General features: G+C 46.0%; 1 protein-coding gene across 1 annotated transcript in view; it reads left to right on the top strand.

Moving 5' to 3' along the window:
- NUAK1 (NUAK family kinase 1) overlaps positions 1-21,693 on the top strand; it is a 50,325-nt gene that overhangs the window by 4,043 nt on the left and 24,589 nt on the right. Inside the window, exon 2 of the mRNA XM_026052228.1 lies at positions 20,754-20,874. Coding sequence (XP_025908013.1) covers positions 20,802-20,874 — 73 coding nt within the window. The 5' untranslated portion in view covers positions 20,754-20,801. The remainder of the gene's footprint in view (positions 1-20,753; positions 20,875-21,693) is intronic.

The following is a 21,693-nucleotide window of genomic DNA, read 5'->3' as shown; positions in this document are numbered from 1 at the left end:
GGGCAGCGACTGCGGGGAGGCCTGTGGAGTCGCCAGCCCCTAGGCCAGTCCTGCGTGGCCCTTAGGACGGCGCGGGCAGGGACTGCGGGGAGGCCCGTGGAGCCACCAGGCCTGCGTGGCCCTTAGGACGGCGTGGGCAGTGGCTGCGGGGAGGCCCGTGGAGCCGCCAGCCTCTAGGCCAGTCCTGTGAGGCCCTTAGGACGGCGCGGACAGCGGCTGTGGGGACGCCTGTGGAGCTGCCAGCCCCTAGGCCAGCCCTGYGTGGCCCTTAGGACAGCGCGGACAGCGGCTGCGGGGAGGCCTGTGGAGCCACCGGCGCCCCGTCCAGCCGCGCTCTGRCCACCAGCTGTGCCCGCGGAGCACCCGCCGGAGCCCCGCGCGGAGCCGCCGGCCCTGCCCGCGCTTCCTTGGGCATCGGCTGCCCTCCCTGGGAAAGCAGGGACCCCTCTCGCCCCCTGTGCCAGGGCTGCGTGGGGGAGATGGTGGGAGAGCTGTGGGCGCCTCGCTTATCTCTGCCCCGGCGCCGGGACATCCTTTCCTTTCTTCCTCCTCGCCAGCAGGTGGAGGAAGCACTGCTCTTCTCCAGCCATTCCTCCRGCAAGTTAATTATTTTGGGAATTGATGACAAGCTGCAGCCCAATATGAAAACCAGGCATGTGGTGCATATTTGTGCAGGCGTGTTATGGTTAGCGGTGCGTGTTATTTATCATTTTTTTTTTTTTTTTGTGGATGTGTGTGGAAATGCAGGTGGAAGGATATTGCCTGATGAAATTGGTTTCCAAATTAACATTTTTTTTTTTTGTTAAGGCCTTGGATCAACAGATCTCTTTTTGCATGCAATTCCAGTGAAAGTCTTCCCTTGGAAGTAACTCTGCTTTGTGATGATTTGGGAATTCCACATGGGGTTTTTGAAACTCTGAAGCACTAACAACATATATTAAAGGAAGCCTTTGCTTTGCATGTTGCATTTCCCCATATTTTGGCAAAACCGAAACACGAATGCCAGCAGTGACAGCTCTGCCGGGTCACGAATTAAGGCTTTTTTTTTTCTTCTTCTTTCTTTTCTTTCCTTGTGCCACGAAACCATTCGCTGTTTGGCAGGGTGGTTCTTAAGGATGAAAGTGCTCACAGGTCAGCTGGGATAGTGGAAGCCACCTGGGGGGTTTTTCCCTGACTTCCCTGTCTGCTTTGCTGGTGCCATAAGAAAGCAGGTGCCCATCAGCAGGAGCCTCGAGCCTGGTGAGAGTCAGGGCATCCTACCTGGACACGCATCCTCCTACCTGGACACGCGTCCTCCTGTGCTTCCTGGGAGCAGCAGGGGAGCTGGGAGCRGTTCTGGCAGCCTTCAAGCACGGGGCTCTCCCCGTGGATGAAGAAGCTGTGTTCAAGAGTGCTCGTGYTGCCAAGGCAAGCACTCCACAGATAGGAAATGCCAGGATCGTGCTCTTCCCGCTGCTGCATGTGAATGACTGTGATTTGAAGGACCTGATTTGAAGGACGTGATAGACTTCCACCTTTTTCTCACAGCTTCTGCTTCCTTTAGCACATGGGCTACTGCTTCAAATTGTTTTTTTTCTTGAGTATTCAGTATGCACCTTTTGCAGAATAGTGTTCAAATCTGGCAGAGCACTGTCCATTCTTTAGTCATTTTCTTTGTTGTATCATTAAAATATCTTCCTTCATTGCAGACACTGGTGGAAGTATCTGCTCAACACTGCTGTGAAGTGCTTGCACAGTGCTTTGCACAGCACATCAAGACCCACGAATGTGACTCACACAGCTACAATAACACACACGAGTTACAGCAATAATGCCTTGTGTCACTACCCCCGTTTTATACACGAGAAAGAAGGAAAAACTGGTAGATTAAAGCCCAAATCATCGGAAGCGTCYGCTGGTTTTGAGTGCACATTTTTGCGCACTGGTTTTTGCAGCATGTGGTGTGTGCAGCACCTGGCAGCTGCACACAGGGCTCCGGCTCTCCCCTCCGCAGCCTGCTCTGCCTCTCTCCGTGCCTGAAGCCTCTGTCCTCGTGTGACACTGGGCTGYGCTCCGAGTCCCCGCGCCCCCCGGGGCGCCTCTGCTGCTGGAACGGGCATCTGATTGTCCTTAGCTTGTYATTTGTTCCATCCCCGACTATTAGCTCTGTTTTGAGGCTCTGAATTAAAGGTAAAAGAGGAAAAAAAACCCTCCCTGAATTCAGTCTCATGTGATTTGTAGTGAATACTCTAGGCTTACTACAGTATCAGTTAMCAACAGATCGTAAAAAGCTACTTCATTCCCTCTTCACATACACACAGGAGTACCTGAAATGTCACAGAAGGGCTGCAAACAGCTATTATTGATTACAGCATGTTGTTGGGTGAAAGGCACAATCCAAAATAATGGTTTTCTGCACTGGAAAGTCCTACTAGAGAAGCAATTTGGTTCAGAGATGTCCAGTTCAGTGGTATAAGAGTCTGAATTAATGACTAGCCAGCAAGGGCGTCATGGAATAGGTCAGCTTGTCAAATCTTTTACCAGATTAGAAGAACAGCGTGTTCTTCCTCAGCCTTGAGTGAGCATCAAGCAATATTCCTAACTGGAGTCTTAGAGATTTGAACAAATTGGAAAGTTTGGATTGAGCGACTTTGGCAGGTCGATTAACTTTCCTGTTTCTCAATATATCCCAGTGCGAATCTGTACCACTTAATGTAGGAAAGCTAGATTAATGGGCAATTTTGGCCTGGTACATGTACATTATGATCCCACTAAATCTGAAATTCATAGCAGAATTTGAGCCAAGGTTTACAATGCAGTCCTCAGCTTAAAACACTGTAAAAAGGTGTAAGCAGCATGGTTTTAAGCAGCATGTGCGAGAGAACTCAACAGAATGGAAGTTGCTTGTACAACATCTTTCATTGGATATAGATAAAATATATGGTGTCTTTTGGTGGCATGTGTTTTAAAAATTATTATTATTTTTTAAGAACCACAGTGTGGATTTGACATGTGGAGGCAATTATTGTATGTATTGCAGTTGGGGGTCAGACGTATTGAATAAAACCATTGGGAATGTGCAGTTCTTGCTAGCAGTTGTTTATCCTTTGCAGAGCTGTAATCGCCGTTAGTCTGTGTTTTGTCTGGTAAATAAATAAGCCAAGAGGTTTTTGCTGGATTGGAGGATCGGGAAGAGGCGTGTGCTGGTGGCCACCGCAGAGCCAAGGAGCGGGAATGCTGGGAGGAGGGTTAACAGCCCAGGTGCATCCGTGTGGATACAGGTGTGCTGGGTACCTACCGTGCAGCTGGAGCATCCCGGTCTCCTCCTTGTCCCGTTCATAAAGCAGGCTTGGCTCCTGGGCACACATAGGTCACGGAGGACGTTCCAGTCGGTGCCCGTGATGGGTCAGCGCGCCGGGAAGAGCTGGTGTTTCACAGGAAACGTGTCTCCGACGAGCRGGGCTGCCGCTCCGTGTGCAGATGATGTTTGTCCGTGTTTCCCTCAGAGAGCTCCCCGCAGATGTGAGCACCACGTGTGTCCGTTTAATAACCGAAACTCAGAATGATTTCCACTTTGTAGATAGATGGGGAAAGCTGGGGTGGGGGCGCAGGGAGCGAACTACAAAGCAAGGTAAGAACCGCATATGTGCGTTGTTATATTTGATGACCAATTCATTAAAGCCATAAGTGTATCCAGGCTCTCCGTAGTGTTCTCCTGCTGTTGCTTCCTGTACTCCCTGGCTACAAAATCAGTCTCTATGGCTCTCATTTGTCTTACCCACATGAAAGGCTCGGAGCATCTGCAAGTTATGATTTGAGAAGTATCTGCTTTTAAACAGAATGTATTTATCACCATGTCTTCACAGACAACACGGTACCTTGTATGAATTAGCGGATCCCAGACCTTTGAACACTAGGGGGCTGGGTGAGATCTTGCATGAGGCTGTGGTGTCTGGCCATCCCCATCAAACAGCCTGGCCCCACACCAGAGATGCCAGATGTTGCATGGATGCAGGGGCCCTCCTGTAACCTTTACTGCAGGCTGCAAGGGGACATGGGTGTCTCAAGGGGACACGGGTGTCTAGCCCTCTACTGCTGATGCCCTGGTTAATGCTCTCATTTTAGCTCAGAATTTTTCATATTTTAAACTAATCAGCTGCTTCTCCATCATCCTGAACCAATCACCTCAATTCATTCTTTTAAACTAATGCACAGTGTTAATGCTTAACTCTCTGATGGTTTACAAGATGTCAGCCCTTAAAACTGTCACTGGCCCACAACTGGAKGCAAGTCCTGGATCTTGCTCAAATATGTTTTTTTTTCAAGCTCTTACACATGGAGGAAAATAATAAAATACTGTAATGGGTAGTTCCTCTTATATAAGTACTCAACAATGAAGTGGCTGTGGGAAAAGGGCGTGGAATGTTCAAAATAGTCCCGACTAGTTGTAGGTAAAAGCAAAATCACAAAGTAAATGCAGGTTATGCAGTCGTTTATGACTTACTTCATGGCTGCAGAATCCATTCCAGTGACCTCTTCTGACTGGAAACGTTAAGACAGCTGAGGGTAGTCAAGTTAATGTTTCACCAACACAACGGATTTCAGGGTGACTCCTCAGCCCCAATTCTAGCTTTCTACCTTTCCCACCTCCGCTCAGCCCTGTCTACAATAGAAAACTCCCTTTTTCACAACCTTTCTCACTTCATGTTCCTGCTTAGCCCTGGTCTTTTCTTGAACTCTGCCCTGTTCAGGCCCCTCTCACCCTGCTTGTTCCCACTGCCTCGTTTCAGAGGGGCCAAAGGCAGCYTGGGGTGTCCCGGGAGGAAGGGCAGAGGTGCCGCGTGCCCCGCGGAGCTGTCTCTAACACACAGTGATGCTGCAAGGCCAGCTCCATCCCTATGGCCCTGCCTGCCTCAAGGACCCCTGTCTGTGCTGAGCCCGACACTCTGTGGTAAGCCCAGAGCCCCATAGCAGCTCCGGCCCCACTGCTGGCCTGTGGGGCGGCTGAAGCAGAAACTGTGGAGGAGCCGGGCGTCCTTGCTCGGGGGTCTGGCTGCTGGAGGGACGTGCAGTCATTCTAATGTCTCGCTGTGTCTCAGCCTGTCACTAGTGTCACTAGTGCCTTGGGGACACTAGTTGTTGGGGACAGTGGTTAAGGGGTATTGGGCTTAAAAAAAGAAAAGAAATCCATTGTTGCTGTGAAAGGGTCCTGCTCCACGTTGGGAGACTAAATTTAGCCATCCATGGATAGATCAGAAAGATTTGGGGGCCTGCTGTAGATGGCAATCACAAAGCCTCCCTATCATGTTTCCCCTGCACAAAAGAAAAGGGATTTCATCTCTGTTACAATTTCTAATCTACACAAAACTCGCTGATGAATGATACCTCTCTTCACTTGAGATGCAAGGGTTACTTTAACAGTGGTGACATATTTTGATGGTGCCCACAAAAGGCAGCGACATGGATTGGATAAAGTTTGATCTGTCCGGTACTAAACAGATGCTCCTCTTTGTCCACAGTGTTTTGTTGTCATTGATACTAAAAGATTAAGCCTTTTACCTGTAAGTTTATTGGAGAAAGATTGCTAAGCATTTGTTAGAAAAACAACTCCTATGGCATATGTTTGGAGTTTCCATTTGCTTGTTTATTTTTGCCATTGCATTCTGCCCGACTCGCASCAAGTGGTTTCTAGAGTGGAGTTTTAATTGTGTCCGTCGCAAGGCGCGAATGCCCGGTGGCCCAGCGGGTAGCCCTGGAAGCTGGAGCACCTGAAGACGTCCCTTAGACTCGGAGCGGCGTCTCCCGAGCAGTGATTTCAGCAGTGAAAGCCGAGCAGTGATTTCAGCAGGGAGTAGCTGCGCCGCGGTGTAAAGCAAGCGCTGGTAAATGTCTGCTAGAGGGCAACGCTGCTGTTTGGGCACAAGGGTATTTCAGACACAGGGGTGAGCAGGACATTTGGACCTCTGCTTGACAACTGTAATGTGATAGTAGGGATTAGCTGGATTTTTTGAGGGGSCTTAGTTAGACTCTTCTGTACATATCTTTTAATTCGCTTGGTTCAGATGCCAGGAATAGATTTGGCTTGGGCTTAGCTGACCTACGGAGCGGTTCAATTGAGAGATCTCCACATTACCCCCTCAGGAAGATACATTTTTARCCAGATCTATACATGAGTCATACCATGTCCTTTACGCTAAGCTGCCTCTTCCTTTTGTACCGTTCAACTTTCCCTCTTCCATATTTATTTATAGGCTTTATGTGTCGTTCATCACCCAYACATCACCCTACACTTTTATAGCCTTACAATTCTTTTGTTTAGTAAGTAAAATTATTCCCTTCATTTTTTTTCCAAAGGGGAAGTGAGGGAATATTTATATTTAAAGTTGCATCAGCTTAGGCTGGTCAGCTGTTTAGATGGAAAAGTTGCACCAGCCCAGAGTGAGCAGGAGCTGAATGATGGCAGCAGCTCCRGCAAGCACGGAGAGCCTTTCCTGGTGGCATTTGTTTTCTTCGGGRTGCTGAAGTAAGGTGAAATAGAGAAACACTCTTAAACACAGGTTTAAGCCCTGTCTCCTGTAGGATTCTGTTTCTACAGCTGTGGTTTCAGTGCCAAGGGGGTAAGTGGTTTCTCCAAGGTTGGGCAGAGGATCTGCAGCAGAGCCACAAGGAGGAGGGTCTAGGAGGGCCTCAGGGCTTTGCTGAGTCCCGCCTTGTCTTGCACGTGTGTGSCCATCTCTTACCTTTACCTGGTGAAGTAACATCCTGCTGCCKGAGCCTGGGCACGTGCCGGGAGCAGTGGTGCTGCCTTTCCCAAAGCCCCCAGGCTGCTCTGTTGCCTTCACCTTTGGTCACTCCTCCCTACGACTGCAGGTCCTCAGGCCCCCAGAAGAACAAGGGCCTTCAGCTGGACCGTGTCGGGTATTTATGTCCAGGCCATGGGCTACCCTCTTTTCCAACCTCAGCTTTATCCTGTGCACAGTATGAGGGTTTTCTCTCTTGTCCCCATGTTTCTGTGAAACAAATGTGTTCTCGCAGTTCATCCTGTCTGGCATTTCGTTATGAAAACGTGTCCTAATGGGACCGATGAAATGCCTCGTTGTGGATTGCATATTACRAGAGAGGAATTTGTCAGGGAAAGGAATTTCATTCTGTACTTTAACCTCCTTCCAGCCTTCCTCAGATGAAAAGAAAACTCTGTAGCCATGAATGTAACTGGTTATCATTACTGGATATCATTATTCACTCGCTCTGAGTGTAAAGCTAAAAAAATCACATCACTTGTGATGTCCTTGGGTAAAATGCTGCTCAGTTACATTAACAYTGCTGTAAACTGAAGAGTAGAATTTGGCCCTTTGTTTCAAATGAAATATTTGGTTAACGCAGGCAAGGACTAAACAATGCACTTGAAAGCAGTGTGTGTTATTGTCTGTGGAGCAAAGCTTGTGTTTTATGAACTGGCTCATCATAGAGACAGCATAAATCATGTAAAGCATTCTCGTTTATTCTCATTTACTTTTTCTTTTTTTTTCTTTTTTTTTTTTTTGTGCAGATGGGGCTTGTAGAGTAGAGTTGCAGTCAAATGTCTGCTCCAGGATATTTTAGTTGAACTGTGTGAGTCCATTAAACAAATGTAATGGCTTTTTGGAAAGAAGTGCTGCATGTTTCAAACCAAATGTTTTACATAGAGAACATCTGGGTAGTTCTGGGTCTTTGTATGCAGAGCACATCAGACAGCAGCCCTAGCGAGCTCAGCTGGGAGGTTGCCTGGGCTGTAGTGGTAGGACATGACAATGCAGTTGTTATGGGGAATAATTCCTGTGAAGTTTTGCCATCAGCGGAATGCTTGGCACAAGCAGCTGGATCTTGGTGTCTCTGGGTACCCCAGTTACTCTTCTTACCTGCCCAGCAAAACTCCACATGGTGCTTGAGCCACCCACTAAACGCTGGCACCTCAGCAGCCTTCAGCCAGCCCTTGTYCTTGAGGGAGACCAGGCTTGGTCTGCCTGCAGCAAGGTGCCCTTGTGCTTCTCATGGTGGCAAAACCCAGCGTGGCAAAATGCAAGATGAGTGAAACCCATGTAATTAGGTTGACATTTGAGTTTATTGGGGCTACCCAAAGAACTTCAACCCACCTACACTCTCTGCTCGTGCTTTGCAACGTCAGCGGTAGTTTATTTCCAGGCAGTGGAGAAAAGAGTCTTATTTGGGTGCTTGCTCTTGAATCGTTTCTGCAGGTGAGCTGAGGAATGYGTAGCTCAAAGGAGAGGAAGGTGGTGATTTCCAGAGCAGCGGTGCAGCTTCCCCTTCCCGGGTGGATTAAGTCAACGTCAAGCAGAACGGGCTGGGCCGCTGGCGCCCCAGGCCCATGCGGGCAGCAATTCGTGCTGCCCAGCGCCACATTACTCAGTTTGTGGCATTTTTCGGGCTGGGTTTCTGGACGCCGAGCAAGGTGGCGTGTCCAGCCGTGCGCGGAGGTCGCGGTGCCGGTCGCGGTGCCGGCGGCGGCAGTGGGAGGCTGCCCGAGCGCCGCCCAGCGCCTTGGCTTGCGGCCCCGGGAGCGCAGGGAGCGTCGCGCTCCCCTCCGCGGTCCCCGGCCCCCGCGCCTGCCAGGAGAGGTGTGGGCGCCTGCTGAGGAAGGGGCCGCGGTCCCGGACATCACACGGGCCGGGAGAGCCCTCTGCCAAAAGCGTTTTCCTCTAGGAAAACAAGGAAAAAGCGCTTTGCCGTTCCTCCCCTCCGAAGTTAGCTCTCCCACTGACTCCTTGCCATGACAGCCCGTGCCCCTGAGCCTCTCGTGTAKCAGGGAAAGCCAGAATTGAGCTTTGAAGGCTGCAGAGCTGCTCGGTAGCCAGCGGCTTCGTTGTAGGGAAGCATAATTCATTCCTCACCCTGTCACAGCTCTGCTCCGAGCCCAGCTGGCCGTAGGGAGCCAAGTGTTCCTGTTTCTATATTACTCTCTCCACTGAGCTGTTGGGGTGGCCCTGGTAATTTACTTTCGATAAATAGAAAGGAGCAACAGGAGGTTCCTTTACCTTCAGGAGTATAAATATTTCTTAGAAATTGGAGACGGATGGAGAAGAAATATTCGCAAAGTCCTTTCCTCCTCCTGTAGCAGTTGCACCATATTCTGCCATAAATTCTAAGGCAGTCCCTTCCAAAAAAGGAACGTTAAAAAGGTAGCATCCAGGTTGGACAATGTCTTGCTGAAGAAGTGCTTTTACAAAAACAGATTTCATATTCCAAAGCAAACTGCAAGCCTTGGAGCAAAATAACCTGGGTGAGGCTTAATACACACAGTTGCCAATCTTTCAGTTTCCAAAAGTATTTTTCCAGATAGGCCGTGGGACTGTGGGTCACTAGATTCCCACCAGGAAGCCCTGTTTATCTTTCAATCCATTTGAGACCAATTTAGAGAATTATGCTGGGTAAAGCTGCTTCTCGGTTGCTAGCCCTGTGGCATTAGCCCCTGCACCTATGCTGTTTCTATATGTCTGTGTCTGTTCTGTCATGTGCCCCTGTGGCTCAGCAGCCTGGCCTAGTGCCTGCTGATGAAGGGCAACCCGAGAGCCTGAACTCTAAACTCGACTTTAAAATCTTGGTAGACCTAAAAAGCTTGCTAGGTTAATTAGGGATGTGAGGTGGTTAAGCAGTGTGGTATTACCTTTCAGTTACTGTTGTCATGCCCCAAAGCATGGAAATTCTCGGAGAAGGAGGAATCTTCCCAAGTTTTCTATGTTGTGCTGTATTTCTCACAGGGAGGCAGGGCTTTCTTTCACAGCTGAAGGAACTGTGCTTTGAAGGCCTGCAGAACAAGGACAGCAAAATTACAATGGCCATGTAGGACCAGGTGTCTTACAGCTCGAGACAGAAGAGACATTGCAAAGAGGTACGAAGCTCTCCGCAGTTCTGAGGCTTCTCTGAACCCATAAAATGTTCCAGTGAAAGACAGTAAACCACGTTACATTTATTTACCCACAGTTTCCTTCAGTAGGACTTTCTAATGAATGAAAACATGCTGTCAGGTGGCCTGCTGGAAAAAGTAAAACAGTTGTAAGTAGGACTTTAAACCGTGTCCACCCCCTCCTTTGTTTAATGTGAAATGCAGTCTTGTGTCGATGTAGCACTTTTCACCTCAGCATATGCAAAATCGCTTTAGAGACTCTGGCAAYGGGTGAGCTTACCATTATTTAGCAATTATTTAGCAGCACATCCCAATAGTTTGCAACAGTTGCTTAGAGGGTGTGAGTAACCCCATATTTTTTTCAATTTAAATTATTGGGAGGAACTGCAGGACATGTCTTTTCCAACTGGAACTCAATCCAGGCTTCTTAAGAAAGTCCTGAAGGGCTTTTTCTAAGAARGTCAGGATCCTGGGTTTGCATTTCATCCCCAAATCAGTGCCTTGAACAGCGCGTGCTCCCGCTTCGGGGGATTACTTCACTGTGGTTCACTGCCTATTCACAATGAAGACAACAACACTGAATTAAAGTCCCTCACTGCTGCCCCAGGTTAGCATTTTTCATTACATCAGCAGCTATGGTAGCTGTGAGATCAAGCCYCAAATTAATGTGAAATCTACCTTCCAGTTTTTGGAGGGGGGATCTGTAGTACTCATATAATGCTGGGAACAGTAAACTTGGGGCTTGTGAATTCTTTCACTCCTCTTTAACCCGACTTCCCAGTAATTTCATTAGTGCTAAACAGTTTGCACACAGGCTTGCAGAAGTTAAAGAGACTGACACATGATTCACTTCCAGTGACTTTTCCTCCTTTGCACATGTGCTGGATGGAGCTGGATGGAGCTGGGCTGCAGTTGGAAGTCGATCAATAATAATTGCACAATTCTAACCTTATTTAAACTATGATATAAACAGACACGATAGAAACGGATGCTACCAGGGTTTTTTTTTTCCGACTCATAAGTGAAGTCAGCTTTTTTTTTTTTTTTTTGCCTTTTATTCCAGTGAAATTGTAACCTGGAAGAAAAGCAGTTAGACTTTGTGAAATCCCAATTCAGTGTAGCGTTTGGCTTCGGTAGATGTGGAAGCCAAAAATAAACATCTGCTTGGCAACCTCACCAGAACRTAACTGTAACTGCAGTTTTCATCTCTTCAGTGGATGTGGCATTCTGTCCTGGTTAACATCTTTTAAGGAAGAGTGATCCACAGTTGAGGTTGTAAAGCATTTTTTCTTTTAATTATGATTATGAACCTCCACTGCCTCGGGGAAATCCCCTACCCCAGTTTCTTTCCAGATACAATTTGTAATGTGCCAAGACATGAATTTTCCTTGAAAGTTTGAAGGTAGTTGGATGGGATATTTGTGAATTATTAGATTCTGGAAAATAGATGATGTTACATCAATCCATACACGTCAACTCCAAAACTTGGCCACGTTTTTTTTTCTCTCTTCTTTGCTCCTATAGAATTAGATCATAAGATTTCTTTTTTCTTTTTTTTTTTTTTTTTTTGACTTGGTTGTGAACATTTTAAAGTATTAGGAATTGCATCTTTGGCTGTTCAGACAGATCTGGCAGCTACTGAGCTGCAGGTTTCCTTCCACCTCACTCTTCCAGGATGGCTCTCCTGGCTTCTAGTCCTGTCAGCCCATGACCACAGTAATAACCCCATCTTGACAGATCCTCAGCTTTGCAGCAGATCCTTTGTAACCTTTGCGGCTACCAAGGCAAGTCTGCTTCAGTGTATGTCCTGCAAGATTGAAGGGGATGCAGTGCAAAAGGGTTGACAAGAGGGAACTTGACTGGGGAACACTTTGGTACTGCAGGGAATAGCAATTATGTGCTAGATCTTCTAAAACTGAACATTGCTACGACTTCGGACTTCGTTAATGCCATATTAAAAAAAAACCCTTCTGTTTTGGAAGGAGAAAAATCTTCCTTTTCTTTTTGATTCTGACAGATGTAGACGTGTTGATTTGAGGGGGTACCTTCTTGTCCTTTGGGATGGCAGTTAGCACTACAAAATTCAAGACTTATCAAATGATAGCTAAGTTGTTCCAGGCCAGAGCCACTGACAATCTAGAAAGAAGAGATTTAGCTTCCCTCCTTTTCTCTGTTTTGAAGAATCACTACCTCAGAATGAAAAATCAATAGCCACATTGCTGAGCTATATTGGAAATGCTTTTGGAACGATCTCTGCTAAACCAGATGAGTAGTTTTTTTTCACTCCTAAGGGCAATTTAGTCCTGAAATGATTACTACAGAGCTGTCAGATCCATCTGGAAGTAAAGATGAATCAAGGCCAAGCTTCTCAGCATTAAAAGAAAACAGGTCTGCCACGTAAATTCGTCAAAGGATGCGTGGGGTAAATAAGCCAGCCAGCATAGCAGGTACCAAACAATGAAGGGATATAAATTTTCCAGTCAGACAGTAGTTGCTCAGGAAACGTGCACACAGATTTTAACAGGCACTGTATGCGGGGGTGAGGAAAATAGTGGAGGAAGGGTGTTGTACCTGTTCCTCCTGGCACCCCCTTTGTATAGGTGCAACATAAATGTGTTAATCTGGTGCCTTCCGTTGCTCATTAAAAGCTGGTTCCACAGGCAGTTTCTTTGTGAACAGCGGTGGAACTAGAAAGAAGATATAAACCCCTTGCCTATTATTTATGTTTAATAAATTTCTCTTCACTTGCTGAATCACTATTTGTGGTATGGTAACAGCAACTRCATCCAGCAGGATTGGGAAAGGAGTATTGAAGTAGAGATAAATGTATCCTGGTTCTCCCCAGTGGCAATGGCACCTTGTGCCTCAGCTTATGTAAATGAAATTTTGGTTTAACATTTATCACACAGACTTGAGACATCTAGTGCCTCGGTGTAAGAGTGAGTTTCTTTACTCCTGTTTCAGGTCATGATACAGTAGCAGCAAATCAGCGCCAGTTTTCAGAAATGAAGTCTGTTTTAGGTGGTAACATTGGGAAGCAGGAGATGAAGCAGAAAGCTGCTGCTGCTGCGGCTGTGTGCTTTGCCATATGGTTATGAAAGACCTTTGCATGGTYGCCCCTGCAGCCCTCACCCCATATGTGCTTGGTGATGCTGCTGCAGGCTTTTGAGCAGCAGCGTTTTGTGTTTGGTGACACGCATGTAATGACATGAGCAAGCATGTAGTGGGGAAAAGAAACGTGGGGAAGCCCTGAGCCTGAAACCAGCAGGGTCTTGCCAGGTGCAGATGGCAGCATTCACTGCTTAGAGCAACTTGCCTGGTTATTAGGTAGCTGGCCAAGCCACCAGACAGCAGAGTTGGCTTGTTTAGAAATAATTAATGAGGATTTTGCGGCATGCTTGTCTCCCAAGCAGTATCCCCATGGAGATGCTCTGGCTTTTAGGATCTGAAAAGTAACACTCCAAAACAATAGCATTGTGTTGACCTTGCTCTTTTTCCTCCGAAAGAGAGAGCTCTWGGAGATGTGTTAGCCAAATGTACAGGGCCAGGCGCTGATTTTGCATGGGCTCACAATGCTCTTTTGTCCAACATTTTTAGCCAGTGCATGCAGTGTTTTCTATGACTGTGCAGGTTCTTAGGCTTGCACCCTCTGCATGCTGCTCTTTATTATTGAATTTGGCCTTGGATTCTCAAGATTTTTTTTTCCTGCACCTCAGAGAACACAGAGAGGAAATACTTATGGGGGAAAGATGTTTATGAGGAGAAGTCTGCATCAGGGTAGACTTGGAGAGCCCTTTGAGTGCTCAGCTTCCCTGCAGAAATATCCATGGCTCCCGCTGGTGACCTGACAGGGCCAGACGCCTGCTCCACACTTTCTCAGCCCACTCCTGCCTTTCCTTGCCCAACCTGTGGCAGTGCAGCTGCCTTATCAGCATCCCCTTCCTGATCTGATCACAGCGACCTCCGGGACCACCCAGTGTCAGGGCTTTGTTTCTCTTCCTTTGCACTGGTGCTGTCTGCGCCAAGAAGCGGAGGCTCCCCGAAGGAAACCTAACGCGGTGCCAACCTTTGCCTCCTTGCTAAGCCCCGTGGAGGTGCAGAAGGAACAATGTGCCCTTTCTTGCCCGCCCTCAGACATCCTCTGCCCTTCCCTTCTCCCTCCACCTCCCCACCCTTGTTGGCACTTGCCCCACGGCACTTCCCACCTAGGAGGCTCAAAGAAAGGAAACAGAGCTGTGAAGCTGGCTGGGCTCACCCATTTCCCACTGCTRGGTGGGGATGGCCTCAATGCACAGCGTTAGGGAAGTAGAGGTTTATGTTATATTCAACCCAACCCCAAGCAAGAAAATTGCTTGCAATAATTTGTGTGCGACTGCTTTTTTGATGTGCCTCGAAGTGCCGACGAGTTGCTTGCCGGGTCCCAGGGGGCGGCATTCCTTGGCGTGACGTCGTTTTCCCTGCACTCCAGAGCACCATTGCAGTAACCCATTGGAATGTGCTCCAGAGCACCACTGGTATGCACAAGAGCTGGAACCAGCTTAAAATTCACAGCCCCCGCAGTGGAAAAAAGCAGTTTGTTAATATCTAGCCGTGCTCCTAAAAATAGCCTTGGTAGATAATGGAGGGGGAGATTGCTTTCAATGAGAGCGAGCGTGCCGCATGCAGAAACTGCTGCGGCCGGGTCTCTTTCATGTCCTTCAGTGCTCAGTCATGGTTACAAGACTAACTGACTTTAAAAATCAGTAACTAAGCATTTTTACCTTTTTCTTCTATTCACACATCTCACGTGGAAGAGAAAGCAGAGACGCACACGAACCAGCCTCCTGGAAGAAGAGAAGCAGCTCTAGGCTTGAAAATATGGATTTGTTGCTCATGCCACGATAGTGCAGCCCCACAGGTGCCCTGGTGAAATCATGATGCCAGGGTGCCTCTGCTGTCTCCTCTGCTGGATGTTGGAGACATTTTGCCATACATGCTGGTCTTGATCTGCCTCTGGAAAAGAAAATTCCAACCATTTGGCTTTGCCCAGCAGTCTAGAAGCCTGTAAAGGAGGAGAGACATTTTTCTTGCAGATAGAACTGAATGTACAGAGACCTTTGCAACTGTCGTGCTTTTGAAGTATTTATAGCTCAATTCAAGATATTTGTACCAAGGAAATGCAAAGAAGCATGAAATGTATTGGAAAATACTTCATAATCTCTCTACACCAGTTCAGAGAGAAAGTATAAATCTTCTTTCCAGCAAATGGAGACAGGTAATTTATTGCAGCCTTGAAGGGAACAGCTTATTTCTCCCCGCTTCCTGTCCAGCAAGCTCTGCAAGCTGACTCATGGAGGGGTARGAAGCCAAAAACTGTCCTCCCTTTTTGCCTTTCTGCTTCTTGATGGCAGATCAATGGCTGAGCAGGAGACGCTTGGAACAACCTGGCGACAYTGGAGAGCCCCGGCCCCCATCTTTCTCCCCGCTGCCGCCTGCCCCATTCTGGGCAGGACGTTCTCCCTGCCCGCATGGGAGCTGAAGGCGGCGGCAAGGCTGGCAGCGCAGGCCGACGTGCTGCCCCAGGCTGCGTTGCCCTCCTGCCGCCATAACCCTGCGCGTGGCCGTGGCGCCGCGAGGCCAYGGMGCCGCGAGGCCATGGYGCCGCGWGGCCATGGTGCCGCGAGGCCATCGGGGTTTCCGAGGCGGCGTCGCAGGGCCCGCTCACGTCCAGGCCGCCATGGAGGGCGACACACTCCTTCCGTTCTGTTGCTCTCGGATCGCAGACTTAGTGCTGTCCGAAAGTTCAGTTTCCACATCTCTTATGGGGATGGCTGCCCTGCAGAGCCCTCTCGCCTCAGAAGTTGCTTCTCTGAGACTCTGCGTTCACACTAGATGGCTTTGCTTAAGTTTTTGTTCATGTTTGGAGTGAGTGTARCTTCTGAAAGGTGTGCAGGATTTATGCTAGTTCCTCCTCTTTCCTTCATGGGAGAAAGAAGGCTATAGGAGCCCAGATCCCTATATGGGTATATAGGCTTAGCCCACCAGATAAACGTGGTTCGATTCTGACCCATTCAAGGCGTAATGCAGATGGTCTGTCCATACCTTTGCTTTCCATGTACCTACCTCACAAGGGCTCTCCTAGTGTTAACTGGGAAACTGTGTACGTGTCCTTGAGTGCGTTCGTGTACGYGGTAAACTCTAGTGACCAGATCAAGGCCATTGGATCGTTGGGTATCGATCCCCGTAGGGACCTCCRCGTGGCTTAGTTCTGAGCTGTGACCTTGATGCTTATGCACATATTTAACTTCACGATGTGTGTGAGTTATCCCGCAAAAGCCAGGGCTCTGCTCGCATATGTGAGGTTTGGCATGTGCTAAAGTGTTTTGCCAGATTGGATCCTTCGCCTGTAGGGACTGTGGGTGAACTTGAACCTGTTTTGCTGGGGTAAGAGGCTTTCGATTTCATTATTAACATTATTAAAAATCCGATATGTCACAGTGTCTGAATGCGAGGCCTTGGAGTTATCTGAAATTCTCATCAGGACAAGAAGCGAGGAAAAAGACAAATTCCTATTGGTAAAAATACTATAATTAAATGATCTAAATCTTAAAACCAGTAGAGTGCAAGGAGAAAGTGTGACAGAGGTGTAAGTACTGTGTTCTGAGAATACTGAGGCTACTAAGAGCACTTTCTCCACAGATCATGAACAGAATATTTTGTGTAGTTAATATAACCAATATAAAAAAAAAAAAGGTGTATTTCATTTGCCCCACTGCTGATTCATAAACTGTGACACTTAATAAACTGTCATGATGAACACAGTGGGGCTGCTGCTTTCAGAGAAAGCAAGGGAAACAAGCAAGCAAGCAAGCAAGAACAGGAACTGCAGAATGAACAAACAAGTTCTTTCACAAYGTATTTCTCAACTGAGGTTATATCTTCATAGGCTTACGTTGTTCAGGTTCTTTATGCACCATATCTGGCAGCAGTCCTGTGAGCTGGGTTTTGAAAAATGGAGCTAACGCTGTCTTCTTAATAGCATAAGCCTACGCTGGACATATTTTTCCCAGAATATATTTCTGAGTAAAATATAGTTCATGGATGAAATTCTATTATTGATCTTTTAGACTACTATTTAGAAGAGAGTCTTCTTTTACAAGCTGGTATCATAACAAACAGACAGGGACCCTGTTTTGCTCAACGTGATGAGAACAATAAAATATATAATAAATATCTAAAATAAATCTGTTTRTATATAAATATATAAATACCTAAAAGGTAACCCTCACATGCAATGCTTTTGTGAAATAYTAAAAGCAAAACTGGACTGCACACGTGTTTGCATTATTCTTTCCAATCAATAGATCTAAGCGCATGTAACCCTGTCTGTGCTGTCTGGATAGATAGATGCAGGCGAAAGGCACAGGGTGGGCAGAAATCTTTCTTACAGAGGAGATGGGACAAATGCCAGTGTGAGCTGCTGTGCTCTCTGGTGCTGCTCCCTTAAYCCTGTTCTGGGATGCACTCTGTACCAGTAAAGGTCTGCTCATAGTGCCTACTCACTGATCACCTTACCTTGGGTAAGGTTGCCTGCAAGGCTGTTTGCTACTGGTAGTCCTTGGGATGGGGAACCTGTCCACTTGGGAAGCAGGACAGGGGAGCAGGTAGGTCACCAGGCAGGTGTCGCAGGCTAAAAATGTTTATCGAGCAGTGTTTGAACCTGTAAGTGGAAGACTTCTTGTTCTGCCTGAGCCACAGAGGTGCACCTTTCCCTTCCCTGAGGCTCTTTTTGAGGGGAAAAATAGCAGCTGAGCAGGGGAAGGTAATTGGAAACCAGTCACTAATAATTCTGATTTCCTGAGCAGAGCGAAAAGAGTCTGGGAGGGAGAGGCAGATGACTCTTTCTGAGATGCTGCTGTCCCTGTTTCCTTTAGGAGTTGCATTGGCCTTCTGTTTCAGTTTCCTCATCTCCTAAAAGTGAATGGTGCTATTCCATCACTTGCCTCCTAAGTTTTAAATAACTGTACTTTGAGCTTTGAGTGTGGTAATGTGCTATGCATGAATAAAACACTATTATGTGCAAGTGTCTAGAGCCTTCCTTTGGTCTAGAAAGCTCATATTGGCAACTTGATCCCTAGGATTACTCCTTGTTTCTAAATAACAGTTGCCGCTATCTGAAGCAGTTGAGGGAGAGAAGTCCAACCATCTGTTAGCACCTTGAATATTAAGCTACAGTGGCATATTTGACATCTCTGCTTCTCATGATGAGGGGAAGTCTTGGGCCTTGGATGCTATGAACAAAATCCCAAGTACTTCAGCTAGGTTGGTAAATCCCACTCCTAGATTTTAAGTCTTGGAGTTCAAGATGGGAAGWATCGTTTTCAGGAGAGCTTAAGTACCTTTTTCAAAATTCAATTAATTTTTTAGAAATAGCCTTTATAAATTAAGACTCATAGGTGGCTTAATCACTTTTGAAACTCTGCCCTTTTGAAACACATATTCCCAGACAAGACATCTGCATTTGGAGATACATTCAAACATATATTGCAACATTTATTGCAATATTTATTGCACTGGCACTCTTTGAATTACGTTTGCATTTTTTATCTAAAAAAAGTTTTCACTCATATAATTATTCCAGAGACACTATTTGCTATAATTATGCATAAACTTAAAAAAGTCCTCTCTGTAAAGCCTYGCGTCAAGTTAGTGGGAGACTGGCATGTCCTTCTGGATGCCATTATTRCTCCCAGCCATGAATGGAGAAGAACTTGCTCCCCGTTGTATATTTGACAATGAAAGCCTTCTTAAATTCTTCCTCAGAGCCAAGTACAAGGCTGTCTTTTAATAAAAAAATGTGTTTTTATACCCATGTCTATATTTACTTCTTGCAGGAATGCACATGCCGCTCCAAGAGCCACCCACATCCTTCTTGTATACAAGGTTTATTTGCATTCGCAGCCTGTCCCAGAGCAAACATGAGATGGGGGAAAAAATCCAACTTTGTCTGCACTGTTGGCTGCTTTATCCATCCCTAGAACTGCTTGGTGGTTATCTTGATCACTCGCTCAATTAAGATCTGTTATTATTACCTTTGCTAGAAGTATGTACACTGGAGATAAGAACAAAGCTATGTTGTTATTTCTGAAATCTGAATACCAAATGTTTGGGTCAAGAGGAAGAAAAGAATTGTTTTRGTTTTGAAATACAAATATGTTTGYCCCTTACCCCCTGCTTTTTGGTTCTGTTGTCTACATGGGTCTCAAAGCAGGGTAGTACTTGAGCATGTGCTTAATTTTAAGCATGTGCTGAACTATTTGGGAGTTCAAGGGGACTGGGCATGTGCTTAATGCTTTTTCTGAACAATGTTGCTTTTCAGGCTTGAAGCCTTTGTAGGAAACCTGATCCTTTAAACTAGCTTCTGTTTATGTACATTTCAGTTTTATAATATTGTAAGTTTTTCCCTTCTTTCTTCAATATCCTTGATGCTACAGCATATAATGAAAACAATACCGGTCATGCCACTTGCAATTACTGAAGTAGGCAGTGAAATTATTTTTGCGCAGGAACCAGGGAAATCACATAAATCACAGATTTACAAATGTTTTCCCGGGAGAGGTCCACAGTAGTTGGCTGCATAGAATGACAGAAGTGTTGTTTACCCATAAAAGAGTGGTCATCTCAGCAGGTCAGTGATGTTTTTCAAAGGCTTACTGTTGATTTTAAACTAGCTGGTAATTTATTCCCTGAACTCTGGCTTACACAAATAAAAGAGGGTAAATATTTATTGCAGGGTAGGCTGGGCTGCCACTCCAAATACGCGGTGCCTCTCACATTAGCTCCTCTCCACTGTTGGGCTGGGCATTTCTTGTAGGGCATGATCTGACCCCTGCAATTACTTATGGGGTTCTTCAGATAAGCTCTTTTTTTTCTTTTTTCTTTTTTCTTTTTTCTTTTTTCTTTTCTCTTTTTTCTTTTTTCTTTTTTCTTTTTTCTTTTTTCTTTTTTCTTTTTTCTTTTTTCTTTTTTCTTTTTTCTTTTTTCTTTTTTCTTTTTCTTCCCACAGTCAACACACACATACACACTTGCAAGGGCTGTTATAATTTCATTTTATACTGCGAGTTCAACTATCACTTCCTCTGTTCCCACCCTGCCTTTTGGAAAGATACCCAGTCACACGATGTGCTTGTTAAAAGGCTGCTGATTGAGGAAGGATGCAGGAAGGATATGGCTTTGCAGTGATTGCATAAGTGCTCGGCAGGACCTGAAAGCCTGAGGTTTATCTGAGGACGAATTTAGACGTGAATTTCAAAGAATCTTTTTTTTCCCTGTTTGTTAAATAAATCGTAACTCCCGAGGCTGCTTTAGAGAGAAGTGCAGCAACCTTATTAAGCAACCTGTTCTCATTGTATTAACATGGCCGTGATGATTAATTTGTAATCATCACCTGAGATCATCTGCCTCTTTTCCATCAGAGAACTTAGCTGTATCTCAGAGAAATTGCCTCCAAAGCTTTTATTTGATATTGTCAGATGTCAGCATGTCTAATCAAATGCTCTTCCCATCAGTCTTTTGGAATTTTTACCATTTTCGTCAGCTGAAGAAGATTTAGGCTAATGTAGAGTTCCTTTTCAGAAATCCTGCATTCCCTCTCAGTGAAACCCTAATACCTCAAAACCTTTAAAGTTTGTGTCACCCCTTACTATAATGAGAATGTACTTATTACTRTAAAATGAGGGAGCTGGGACATTGAGGCTTGTATTTTAAAGCCTTGTTTTGGTCATTCCGCATTCTGCCAACATCTAACATCTGTATTTGTTTTTTGAACTCTCCTTAATGCATTATATGCATCTGTTCAGTTCCAAGAGTAATACTTGATTTCCTGAATTTATAGGTTGCAATAAAATCCATTCGTAAGGACAAAATTAAGGATGAACAAGATATGGTTCACATCAGACGGGAGATTGAGATCATGTCATCCCTCAACCACCCTCATATCATCACCATATATGAAGGTTAGTGAATGTGCTTCTCTTCCCTAACTGCTCTTTTATGTTCTTGCAGACCCAGTGTTTGTATTTCTTGAGAACACGCACCCAACTTACTCCTAGTGTAACCTATCTCTTAATAATGCAATTGTTTTGAGCACTACCTTCCTTGTGAGCCATAATGTTTCACAATGGCATAGCCTGAGCCAACAGGAACTTGTTTATAAGTGACTTAAGAGCTGTAGAAGGTGGGAAAGTATTTCATATGATAAATTTCTTGCTCCTGCTGAAAAGCTCAGTTGAATTTCACCCTCACTCAGACACCAACCTGATGTCAGCTTGTATTCCCCAACCCCCAAACCAATTCTCCTGTATTTTATTTCCCTGTATTTTATTTCCCTGGACTTCACAAGACTGGTCTTGTTGGTCTAAGTCTTTGTTCCTTCCTCACCTGCCTGTTTGTCTTGCTGCTTCTGTTCTAACTGCTTTTCTGCCATGAATCTGAGCGTCTGCTGCCTGTTCCTCTCTGTACTGTTTCCCATCACTGTGGTTGCTGGCTGAGCATTCCTGTTTCCTAATCCTAACTTTGTTCTCTAACTCCTTTCTTTCTGGGACATGACAGTGAAGCTGGTAATTCCTGGTTCCAGAGCTGCTCCTTAGTCTGTAGGGAAGAGCAGGAAGCCAGAGACATTCCTCATTTATTTGCTTGTTTGTTTCTGTATTTATAGAATATCGCCATGTAGTAAACCAACTTCCTTCCTTCCTTCCTTCCTTCCTTCCTTCCTTCCTTCCTTCCTTCCTTCCTTCCTTCCTTCCTTCCTTCCTTCCTTCCTTCCTTCCTTCCTT

The sequence above is a fragment of the Nothoprocta perdicaria genome, unplaced genomic scaffold (assembly GCF_003342845.1).
Source record: "Nothoprocta perdicaria isolate Ctin4 unplaced genomic scaffold, notPer1 scaffold_86, whole genome shotgun sequence".
Classification (NCBI taxonomy): domain Eukaryota; kingdom Metazoa; phylum Chordata; class Aves; order Tinamiformes; family Tinamidae; genus Nothoprocta; species Nothoprocta perdicaria.
Note: the sequence above shows the minus strand (reverse complement) of the source record. Positions and strands in the feature narration are given on the sequence as shown.